The 12,101-nt window shown below is 39.6% G+C and overlaps 1 protein-coding gene across 2 annotated transcripts in view; it reads left to right on the top strand.

Annotated features, from left to right (window-relative positions):
- Nucleotides 1–12,101, top strand: part of UNC5C (unc-5 netrin receptor C) — a 395,140-nt gene that overhangs the window by 253,636 nt on the left and 129,403 nt on the right. For both annotated transcript variants that reach the window (XM_043438628.1, XM_043438626.1), the window contains exon 3: nt 3,269–3,412. In XM_043438628.1, the coding sequence (XP_043294563.1) occupies nt 3,269–3,412 (144 nt within the window). The remainder of the gene's footprint in view (nt 1–3,268; nt 3,413–12,101) is intronic.

Below are 12,101 nucleotides of genomic sequence, written 5' to 3'. Positions count from 1 at the left end.
CTAGACAATTCTAAGATCTAAGTGTTTATGTACTTAATGCTTCAGTTTTTTTTCTTTTTCTGGTGGTGCTGACCAAAAGTTGGAATATAAGCTTTGGGCCTGTGGCAGGGCCAGTGTACCCAACTGTAATTAATCCATCTCCTGCTGAATGGAGCATCTGTGAAGCTGAAGACAAAAATCAGTGTGTGCCTGACTCCTGGGCCCATGGGGAGCCTGGGCCACACAATTCAGAACATTCATACTGTGAATAATCCCTGTAGCAGGAGGGTAGGTCTGTGGCTTCGTAAAAGGATTTAGATTTGTGGTTAATAGAAACATCCATGAGCCTCTTTGGGCAAAGGGACACAGTAGTCCTCGTGAAGTTTCCCTGGCTTTTAATTAGGTTTCCTTTGATTGCTGTAAGTAAAAGGGGGGAGTGAAACCTGAAGTTATCGTCTTGGGATACAAAATATTTGTATGCGGTTTTAATATCCTGAGCCTGTTTTGCTGCTGCTCTCTACATTTTGGAAAGAGCCCTCGTAGTCCTAAGGAACTACGCACTGAAGGTTTATCAGCCCTTTGGTGACTGTAAATTTACTGCAGCAACCTTTAGAGGAAGTGTTTCTTTTCCAGTAACTGACTTTCTGCATGAGCAGAAAAGGTACAAACAAATAAAACAGGCAAGAGTATTAAACACCAGAGTGGAGTTAAAAAGGTGGCAGGAGAGGGGAGAAGACTGCCCCATCTTTGTACAGGTTTCTAGACATCAGAAAAATGAGAATAATTACAATGAGACAAGAAAATGAGAGGCCTAAGCAAGGACCAGGAAAGAGGAAGGAAAGTAGTGCTATTTGTTCATAAGTTGGTTTTTCACTGTGGAGATTTGTTTTATTAGTTGGCCATTGGCTGAAATAATATAGTAATCTTTTCAAGGATTGGGATATGCCAGTTACTTGAAAATTCTTTTTAAGCTGATCACCATTTAAACATAAAGGCGTTACTAATTTCCAAAATTTTAAGGTAACATTAAATATATTTAATAAATGTTTGAAAATAGAGTCACCCCATTAGAACCTTGCCCTGCCTTGGCCTTATAAAACCCACTTTCCTGGGCTTCATTCCAGTTCAGGGACTCATGAGTTGGACTTAAAGACTTCGTTGTTTCTGTGACTCAACTCTCATCCGCTCATGATGGGAAGAATTATCTATCCTCTAATGAGTCAGCATCTGCTGTTGTTGGGGGATTGTTAATTTCCCTGAGTGTTTTTATCCATATGAGAATGTCCTAGATTTTAGGGTGACTACTGAAACACTTTTTTAGAATCTCCAGATGACACCTCTTTCATGTTTCTTATACCAAGAAGTCAAGATCAAACATTTTAAGAAATCATAACTTTTATGAGCTACTTAAACTCTATATCCTATACATGTCATTGTATCATATGTCATTTCATTTATACATTAATATATGCATGCATTTTTTATTCTCATCTGATTATGTCATCTTCTTAAAACACTTGACTCTCAGAAAGAAATCCCAAATCCTAACACGGTGTACAACAGTTGTTCTCAAACTATAGCATGCATCAGAATTCTTGGAGGACTTGTTAAAATATTGCTGGGCTGGACTCTCAATTTTTCTTTTTCACAGAGTCTGGAGTGGAGCCCAGGAATTTGCATTTTCAACAAGTGCCCAAGTGATGTTGATAAAGTTGTTCTGTGGGCCATACTTTGAGAACTGCAGGTTTACAAGAATGTCTATGAATAGGTCACTTTCTTGTCTCTGGGTTCACTTCATGCTCGTATTCTCTGTGTCCAGTGCTCAGGTATCTTCTCCTGGGTTCCCAGTCTCCGCCTTCCCTTTCCTCTTCTTACCGTGTGTCCTGTCCCTCTCCCCATGTGATTTCATCAGTCTAACTCATGCAGGATCCTTCATACTAAGTTGAGTCTCGTTGTTATTCACTCTCATTACTTCTATACTTCTTTGAAGCATTGAACACAATTGTAATTAAATAATAAATTTATATATTTATTATAACTCTAGTAAATACGTGCCCTTCTCACAAAAATAAAGGTTCATTAAGGGCAATGACTGTCTTACTCATCAGAATTTCGTAAGTACCCAGTGCAATATTTTCTACATAATTGATGCTTGATAGATATTTCGCCCATGAATGAATGGATGAATAAACAATACAAAGTAATGTAATTAATTTTTCTCACTATGCTCATGCATGATGCTCATACATCATTTATGTTCCTACTCCCTAAAGAGTGTCCCTTCCAGTTCTCTCAAAGACACTCCATGCTAGAAGTGTGTGCAAGAGAAGTGGCAGTTGCCCACTTAGATTGTTCAGATTAATTTAATTTTTCTTGCTCAATGCAAAGAGGCATATTTCAGGATGAATCTCTGAACTAGACTTTGGTATCACAAGATAAATACCCTTAAAATGATAATCCCAGACTCAAGCTCAAGTTTTATTATTTTAGGATTATATAATGTTGTGAAATAAATTCCAATTATTTGAGCATTTTAACTGGAATTCACCTTATTTTTCATAGGATTTTGGTTACATTGTTATTAAAGAGAAACATTTGGGCTTTCAAAAATTCATGAAAACTTTAAAGTCATTCCTTCTCTGGCTAGAACAGCAGAGGTTTGTTAACTAAGGCTAATATTTCTTTCAATAAAAAACATTGTGCCTTAATTATAAATGAAGCCATTTAAAATGACTTAGTTTTTTAAAAAATCACCATATATTTATAAAGTACTAGATCATATAATAATAAAACCTAAATATATATAGTTGTATATATAAATGTGCATATTAATGATTTATATACCTATGATTATTGTTTTATGTCATTCTCTCTCATTTTATGTAAAGAATTAGGTAAACCTAGCACATGGGTATCTTACACACAACCTGTATAATTAAGATAGAATCCTTAGAAGATGTTAAATTCAAGTTCATGTTTGAATACACAGAGAAAGATAACTTGGTGGTGGGTGAATATTAGGTAATAAGGGGAAAGGATTTTTGTGGATAGGTCTAATTCACTTTCATCTTCTGATGAATCCAGAAGATTTCAAATAGCAAATAAGAGAACGAGACAGCTGTGAATCAAGTAATTGGAGCTAGAAGAAAGTCAGAGGAGATGAGAGGTAATATGTGATTTGTTGGTCCATGGCATTAAGAAGGATCACTGGGGGGAAAATTAGGTATGATGTTTTGTATTTTGTTAGTGCAAGTCTTCTCCTGACTTAAATCTTCCTTTGCCTTGGCAGGTCTCATTGTCCGGGAAGTGAGCATTGAGATTTCACGCCAGCAAGTGGAAGAACTCTTTGGCCCTGAAGATTACTGGTGCCAATGTGTGGCCTGGAGCTCGGCAGGCACCACCAAGAGCCGGAAAGCCTACGTGCGCATCGCTTGTGAGTCACTATGCAGGGGCACTGTGGGTAGAAGCTAATGGAATATGGGAAAACTTGACCACACCTGCTCTGGTGTCGAAGAACCCTGGCTGAAAACTGCTCCCAGACTTCTGCATTGGAGCTACACTTTCCCCTTAAGTCATCAGAATATCATTTCATTTTTTGTTTCGAGGCACTGAGTAATGTTCCTTTAGGGATGTGAAAGAATTAGTGCCACTTTCAAAAGACTGAATGTTCTTTTTTAATCTAATAGTAATTAGGCTATAGGAAAACAACTACATTCCTTTAATGAGTTTATTCTGCCAATTTGTTAGGACAGTGTTGACTAGTTTTGCTATTAGAAATAGAAATTACCCGGCAAAGCTTCTCTATTTATTTTAGAACTGTTCTAATGGATCAAAAAACACCACTATTTTCCAAACTATATTAATTTCTAGAGTATTTCAGGGAGATATTTCTAATACACATTCAGGGAGAGGTTAAAAGGGTTCCATAATCAGTAAATGTCGGAAATACTTTTTTGGACAAAGTTAAAGAAGTTCCTTCATTGCAAAACTTTCCAGATTCTTTAATATGCCAATGTGCATATTATCCCCAAGGAGGAGATGTTGCCTGCAGCTCTTTCTGCAGACCCTTTTCTCAGTGAGTACTATTCACACCCCAAACAGCATGAATGCTGCTTTAATGTCTGAAGCTTCTGTACTGAGAAATTTCCTCAAGTGTGAGACCACTGAAACCCATGTAAATTTTACTGTCTGAATTCCTTGGCATGTCTGTTCCAGCATGTATGCTAAGTTGCTTCAGTTGTATCTGATTCTGTGAGACCCCATGGACTGTAGCCCACCAGACTCCTCATCCATGGAATTCTCCAGGCAAGAATACTGAAGTGAGTCACCATGCCCTCCTCCAGGGTATCTTCCCAACCTAGGGATTGAACTCTCGTCTCTTGCATCTACTGCATTGGCATGCAGGTTCTTTACCACTAGAGCCAACGGGGAAGCCCCTTGCATGTCTGCAGTTTATTAAATTTCAATTTGCATTGATGTCAGTGTCACTTACCTCTAATATGTCACTGTGTCCATGCCTGCTCAATCATGTCATATGCTCAGTCAAGCATGCTCAGACTATAGCCCACCAGGATCCTCTGTCCATGGGATTTCCCAGGCAAGAATATTGGAATGGGTTCCCATTTTCTCCTCCAGGGGATCTTCCTGATTTAGGAATCAAACTCCTATCTCTTGCATCTCCTGCATTGGCAGGCAGATTCAGATTCTTGACCACTGAGCCACCTGGGAAGTCACTAAGTTCAAACGGTTTTGGCTCCGATGCTTCCCACAATTCCTGTTCTTGCCTGTTCTTTCCCTTCTGCTTGATCTAGATCCCAACCATTACAATCACATAGCAGTTAGTCTCCATGATTCTAGTCTTTTACCTTTTCCAGCCCTTCCTCCATATTACCACAAATGCAAGATTCTGGAAGATTCCTAAAACTCAGGTCTTACCTCAGCTCACCTCCATCCCTGCTTAAAATTTCATAATGGCTTCTGAGATAAAGTCAAAATTTCCTACAATGGTATAGATCACTGTATTTGTTTACTAGAGCTGCTGTAACAAAATTCTACCAACTTTTGGTTTAAACAAGAGGAATTTATTTTCTCACAGTTCTGGAGGCTGGAGTCCAAGATCAAGGTGCTGGCAATATTGGTTTCTGCTGAAGCCCCTCTCCTTGGCTGACAGATGGTCATCTTCTCCATGTCTTCACATGATCTTCCTTCTATAACTGTCTGCATCCAAATTTCTCTTCTTGTAAGGATGCCAGTCATATGAGGTTAAGGCCACCCAAATGGTCTCATTTTAACTTAACCACCTCTTTAAAGGTCATAGCTCCAAATACCTTCTGAGGTATACTGGGCTAGGAAACTTGTGAATTTTGGAGGGGGGATACATTTCAGCCCATAACAACCATATTTCATTGTCTACATAATGTAACCTAAGTTTCTAGCTCTGACCACAAAGAATGTCTCTGATCTAGTCACACTAGATTAGAATTACTTCCATTTCTTTGTTTTCAGCTGTTATTCATCCTGAAGCGCTTTACCTTTCTCTTACTTCCTTTCATTATTTGTAAAAATTCATTTATTCAACAAGTATTTACTATGCTTAGTAAATAATTTTAGGCATTTGGTATGGAGCCAGAATCAAATCACATAATGATCCCTGCCCTCAAGAGGCTTGTGTCGGCTGAACAAGTTGTTGTTTAGTCGCTAAGTTGTGTCTGACTCTTTGGGACCCTATGGACCGTAGCCCATCAGGCTCCTCTGTCCATGAGATTCTCCAGGAAAAAATACTGGAATGGGTTAGCATTCCCTTCTCCAGGTATCTTCCTGACCCAAGGATCGAACACACATCTCCTACATTATAGGCTTTACCTACATTATTCTTTACCCCTGAACCACCAGGAAATTCAGGGCACACTCTTAATGAAGTAAATAATCAGTAACAGAGCAGATGGTAAGTGTTATGAAGAAAGATAGTGGGGAAAGGGGGTGTGCTGTGCTGGGGACAGTGGTCAGAAAAGGCCTTCAGAAGAAGCTGGCAGTTGAAGCAACCTGAAGAAAGGGAGAGGGGGAGTCAGGCAGAGGGGACAGCGAGTGGCATAAGTGCAAATGCCCTGAAGCAGGAACGTTTGCTGGTGCCATGAAGACTGAATTGGCCACCGTGGCTGGACGAGGGTGAGGGAGAGGAGCCTCCTAGATGAGTTGAGAAAGGTGAGGACAGGAAGGGCAGTGTGGAGATGGTCTAGGCCCTGTGGGTGTAACTCCTTTGGTTCTCAGTATGAAATGGGAACTTTGGGATGTTTTCTGCAGAGGCGTTCATGCCCTGACTTCCATTTTAGCAGAACACCTGACTACTCTGTTGGGAAAAGATCGTGAGAAGCAAAAGCAGATGCAAGGGAGACCAGTTAGGAGGCCGCAGCTGTGAGAAGTGTTAGGGCAGCCTGGATTAGAAGCTGTGGCACTGGTGAGACCTAGATTCTAGATTTATTTAAAGGCAGAGGTAGTGGGGTATTTTTTTTTTTTTTTTTTTGAGAAAGAGAAAGGTTGGATGTGGAACGTGAGAGAAAGAATGATTCAGAAGGCCTGAGCTTGTTGAAGGATTTTTCAGTTGTCTTTGGTGAAGTCATTCTTGCCTCATCAGTCTCCAGAATGATAGGGGTTCCTTTCTCAAACCTTTCTGACCAGTGCATCCATCCTCTTAATGTAGGGCTTGTCTCCTTTGAATTATATTCGCTTGTTGTAATGTCTGTGTTTCAGGCCAATGAGTTCCTTGAGATCCATTTTGCTTAATTCAGCTTTGCTTAACTGTATATCTTCAGTGCTCAGCACAATGCCTAGAACATCAAAGATGTTTAATAAATTTTGTTCAATTAAGACCATTATAACCATCATTGCTCTCTATTAATCATTCCTCTCTGAGCATGTCTAAAGGGATTTTTCTCTTTGTCTTAGTGGGTGCTCTATGAAGTAGACTCTGAGATGGAGACATGCATGCAGGTAATATATTAACAAGTATTCTCTAGAACAATATCTGTGGAGGAATAGACTTGGGCAGAGGGAGAAATTGAACTGCAGTCCAGGTGCAACAGAAGACGATGCCATAGGGGACACTGGAATTAGGATGGCCCTCCAGAGCTGTCCCACCATGAGGCACAGGAGTGAGCAGACCTTTATCCCCAACATTGACTAGTCCGTGGATGTGGCCCCTTTCTTTTCTGTTCACCCTCACCAACTTGTATGACCTGGGTCAGGTCAGCTCGTCTCAACTGAGGGCAATTTCTGGAGGGAGAGTCTGGGAGCCTTCACCATCAACACTCCCGACAGAGGGGATCAGTCCTGAAGATGGATGTCATCCACTACAATCATCTATCGCACATCTTTTAGATTTCATTTTATTAATTATGAAGTAAAAAGATACTTTCAAACATTTTAAAAAGAAACAAGTGAATTGCTTTGGTCAAATAATTAAATGAATTCAAAGTTAGCTTCTAGTTATATTCAAAAGAGGCACAATGATATAAAACTATCTTTCATTGCTATATGTTCATTAATAGCAAGTATAATAGGTATTTAAAATTGCCAGTCTACAATTTATAATAAAATGACTTGCTTAAAAGCTGAAGTTTAATTAATTAATTTATTTATTAATTTATTTTTGGCTGTACTGGGTCTCTGTTGCTGTGCTGGCTTTTCTTGGTTGCTGCAAGCGGGGGCTGCTCTCTAGTTGTGAGGTGCAGACTTCTCACAGTAGTTTTCTTGTGGAGCACAGGCCCTAGGGCTTCAGTAGTTGTGGCTTCTGGGCTTAGTCGCTCCATGGCATGTGTGACCTTCCTGGATCAGGAATCAAATTCCTGTCTCCTGCGTTAGCAGGCAGATTCTTTACCACTGAGCCATCACGGAAGCCCCAGAAGCTGAAGTTTAAAGGCTTCATTATTACAAATCATGACTCTTGTGTGGTGCCAACTTCATATATATTCATGTATTTATATGTATTCATGTATTTATAACACATAATGTATCTAATAGTATTAATATATGCACTTTTCTCTTTATGTAACCCTGTTTCCCATATTAAAAATTACAAACGTTTAAGAACCTTATCTTTCTTTGCAGAATAAACTTTTCTATTTATTTCGTGGCCTTTAAATGTAGTTTGACATTTTCAAATAATAAGACAAACCCTTCTTCTAGTAAGACATTAATTTGCCCGTAGCACCTTTTCATCTTCGTGTATTATGACTGAAGAGCATTTTGCTTGTACTTCCATAATTAACTGAACTCATATGTTACTAGTCAAGGAACAGCATCCAATGTATAAAGATTTACTCATACAGACTTACCTCATGATGAAAAGAAAAGGTAAATTTCGAATTCTCCTTGTCGGAGCTGATCCCTACCAAGCATGCCCTCACTAATGTTACAGAAAGGTTGCACATTCTCTGGTTTGCTCTGTTTCAAGCCAGCCGGGGTGCTTTACCCAGTAATATGTGACAGATGGCTGTCACATCAACTGCAATTAAAGTTTAAATTTTTTTCAGATAAAGATAGCCATGATGCTAGAGATAATTAAGTTCACTTACCTCTCATCTCATTTGATCTATATTCAGGATGTGTGAATAGTGTACACTATGTGTACTATACTATAAATAGTGTATATATGTATATAGTACATATATGTGTGTGTACTAAAAAGGGAGCCATAGTTCTTCCATGAAAAAGCTCTATTTTAAGAAGTTTATAAAGTAGAAATGAATATTAGCCATTCTTTTATTTATTTAAGTTTGCTTATATATTTTTTGTATATTCAAACTACATAAAATACAAAAATAATTTTGTGATTCAATCAGAGCAGAGGGAAAATAGGAAATAGGACAGAGTTAGGATTTGGCCAGGAATGAGCTGAGGACACAGCGTGCCTGCTCTGGAATCACACGTGTTTACCAGATGGCAGGGTCGATGCCTCAGTGGGTGCGGCAGCTTCCTTTGGAGGGGAGGGGTTTCTTCTGAGGGCACTCAGAGGGGCGCTGTAAGGACTGTCTAAGTAGAACCCCATGGTGACGCAGCTGCCAGTTTCACTGGGTTCTTTCTTCCAGTGTCCCTCGCTATAGTCAATGACAGAATTCGGAATGTTCAAGGGAGGAAAACGTAATGCAGGCAGAATGTCATCAAACCCTGTGTCTCTTCAGGAAATGTCTTGGCCGCTGCTGCTGATGTCGTGATCGTTGATGATGTCGTGGTTGCTGTTGTCAGGGGATGGTGGGCATTATGTGAAAAGAAGAGCAAAGTGGAGTGGTTGGAGCAAACGTTTGGGGCCAGGTCGACCTATATATTCAAATCCTAGTTCCATCACTTACTAGCGTGACCTTAGTCAAGCAATTTAACCCCTCTGAGACTTAGTTCCATCAACCGTGAAATGAAAATGATAGGGTTATTTTAAGATTAAACTAGGATAAAGTTGTAAAGCATATGGCATAGTGCCAGACACAAAGCAACTGCTCAGTGAATGATAATAGTGTTCATAACAACAGAGATAATGATGCAAAAGACTTTATTTGTGCAATCTGGAACTTAGTAGTACCAAGTTAACTTCGAAAACTAAAGAGTTTTTCCTTCTTTCACCACTTCCTGTACACCCTGGGCTGTCAGTCCTAGAAGTTGAAGTTGTCTGCCAATTCAAGTATAATTGGACCATAATTTTGTCCCTGCGCCTGAGGATGAAGGAGTCCTCTGCATCTCCACCCTTCTCCTCAATTCAGGAGTTACAGTGGATCTATGTGCACAGACAATCCATCTTCCTGGTGATGTCAGGATAGTTCCTAAGGAGTTTCTCTTTCTTCTGTGTACAAACCTATAAATCACAGCCACCATCACAAAGGCCACTGACTACAAATTGGAATAAGACAGTTCCTGGGAAGAATTAGGGAAGAACAGGGTAGACTCTCTGCCTTGCTCTCATAGTTCACTCCTCCTTTTCCCTGAGATCTGAGCTACCTTGTAAGCCACCTGTGGGTGTCACATGGGCTGCGTTTACATCTGTAAGTCTGCAGTGCCTAACACACTGTCCAGAACAACCGTATCTGAGGAAATATGATGCCAACCACATGTCATTTCAATTCTTGTAGCCATCCTTAAAAAAGTAAAAAGCAAACATAAAAGAGGCCAAATTAATTTTAATAATATGGTAGTTAGTCCACTCTATCTAAGCTATCATTTCAATAAAATACCCAATATAAACAACTATTCATGACAAGTTTTACATTCTTTTTTTCATACTAATTTTTACAGTACTTCTTAGTTAGGACTAGCCATAGGTCAATTGCTCCATAGCCACATGTGTCTCACACTGGATAGATGGGCTCTGGAATTCTTATAATAGAGGAACTGTTGCAATCACTCCTTTACCTCACATAGTTACTGTGTGTGTGCGTGTGTGTGTGTGCGTGTATGTGTATTCATGACAAGTTTTACATTCTTTTTTTCATACTAATTTTTACAGGACCATGCACAAGTGGTGAAACACTAGAATCTATTCTGTTAGCAAATTTTAATTATGCAATATCATATTATTAACAGTAGTAACCATGGTGTACAAAAATATCCCCAGAACTTATTCATGTTGTAACTGAAAGTTTGTACCCTTTGACCAACTTTGGATGGTTCATTCAATTCTTGCACCAATACTGGTGTGACAGGTGTTATTATCCTCATTTTACAGATGAGGAAATGAGGGACAAAGAGAAATTTGAAAACCTGCCCAACAGATTTCCCTGGTGGTCAGTGCCTAATGCTTGGCGCTGATGATACTGGGGACCCAGGTTTGATCCCTGGTCAGGGAGCTAGAGGACCCTACATGCTACAGCTAAACATTCCACATACTGCAATTAAAAGATCATGCTATAGTGAAGATCTTTGCATGCTGCCAGTAAGACCTGGTGTGGTCAAATTAAATAAATAATTAAAAAATAAAAATAAAAAAAAACCTGCCTGAGTTCAAAGCTCATATATGGAGAAGCAGGTCAGATCGGCAACGAAGTCCATGCCTTGAAGCAACACACTGGATACAAATAAGAGAGGAGGTGACAATTGATTTTTGTGTCAGTTGGCAATTTACAAAAATATCTTATTCTCTGCATGGATAATGTTATAGGCTGATTATTATTTACAATGCAGAAATGTAAGAAGGCTTTGGCTTCCCACGTCTCTCCTGTTACTTGGTCTGTTCTAACCACACCAGTTTCTTTGCTTAGAGAATGTGATACACTGATGCCAATAGCTCTTCCTTCGCACCTGGAACATTCTGCCCTACTCTACCTGGGGAAGAATGTAAGAGTGGCTCACTTCCTTCTTTCGTTCAGATTTCTGACGAGACAGCAGCTCTTTAAAAAGCAAGTGTTTGGAAAGATTTAGGTTATACCGTGACAGAATTGGCAGCCTAATGCCAAGTGTCTTGGTAGAGCTCAGCAAGTGCAAGCTTGCCAGCACACCAGAGTAAATGGCCTGGCTGCTAACGTGCATTTCCGAGCTGTGGTTGGATCCCTCGTATGGCTGTTTAAGTCCTGGTGGCTCAGTAGTAAAGAAGCTGCCCGCCAATGCAGGAGACATAGGTTCAATCCCTGGGCTGGGAAGATCTCCTGGAGAAGGAAATAGCAACACACACCAGTATTCTTGCCTGGGAAATCCTGTGAACAGAGGAGCCTGGCAGGCTATAGCCCATGGGGTCACAAAAGAGCCAGACACAACTTCGTTAACTAAACAACAAGCCCATTAGAAGTTACAGAGGCCAGATTTTGAATTAAGTGAGATTAATTATACAATTTAGACATTTTTAGATCAGATAAATTTTTAACAATAAATATCTCATTTCATATAAATGTCAACTGTTGTATTAATTAGTTCATCATGTGGTTCCTGTTTCAAGATTAAAAACCACAACACATTCCTGATTGCATTAGTCTATCTTTTTCCAAACGTATTTGCTTTTTTATATAGACAGAAGTTTTCAAGATCCGTGGAGGCCCCACAAATCCATACGCATTTATAGCTCATATTTGTTCTGAGAAGTAGACTTCTAATTGATAGAACACTGTCTCATAAGTTATATTTGGGGGGAAGTCATCCATGTATGGGCTATG

This window comes from Cervus canadensis, chromosome 19, assembly GCF_019320065.1.
Source record: "Cervus canadensis isolate Bull #8, Minnesota chromosome 19, ASM1932006v1, whole genome shotgun sequence".
Lineage (NCBI taxonomy): Eukaryota > Metazoa > Chordata > Mammalia > Artiodactyla > Cervidae > Cervus > Cervus canadensis.
Note: the sequence above shows the minus strand (reverse complement) of the source record. Positions and strands in the feature narration are given on the sequence as shown.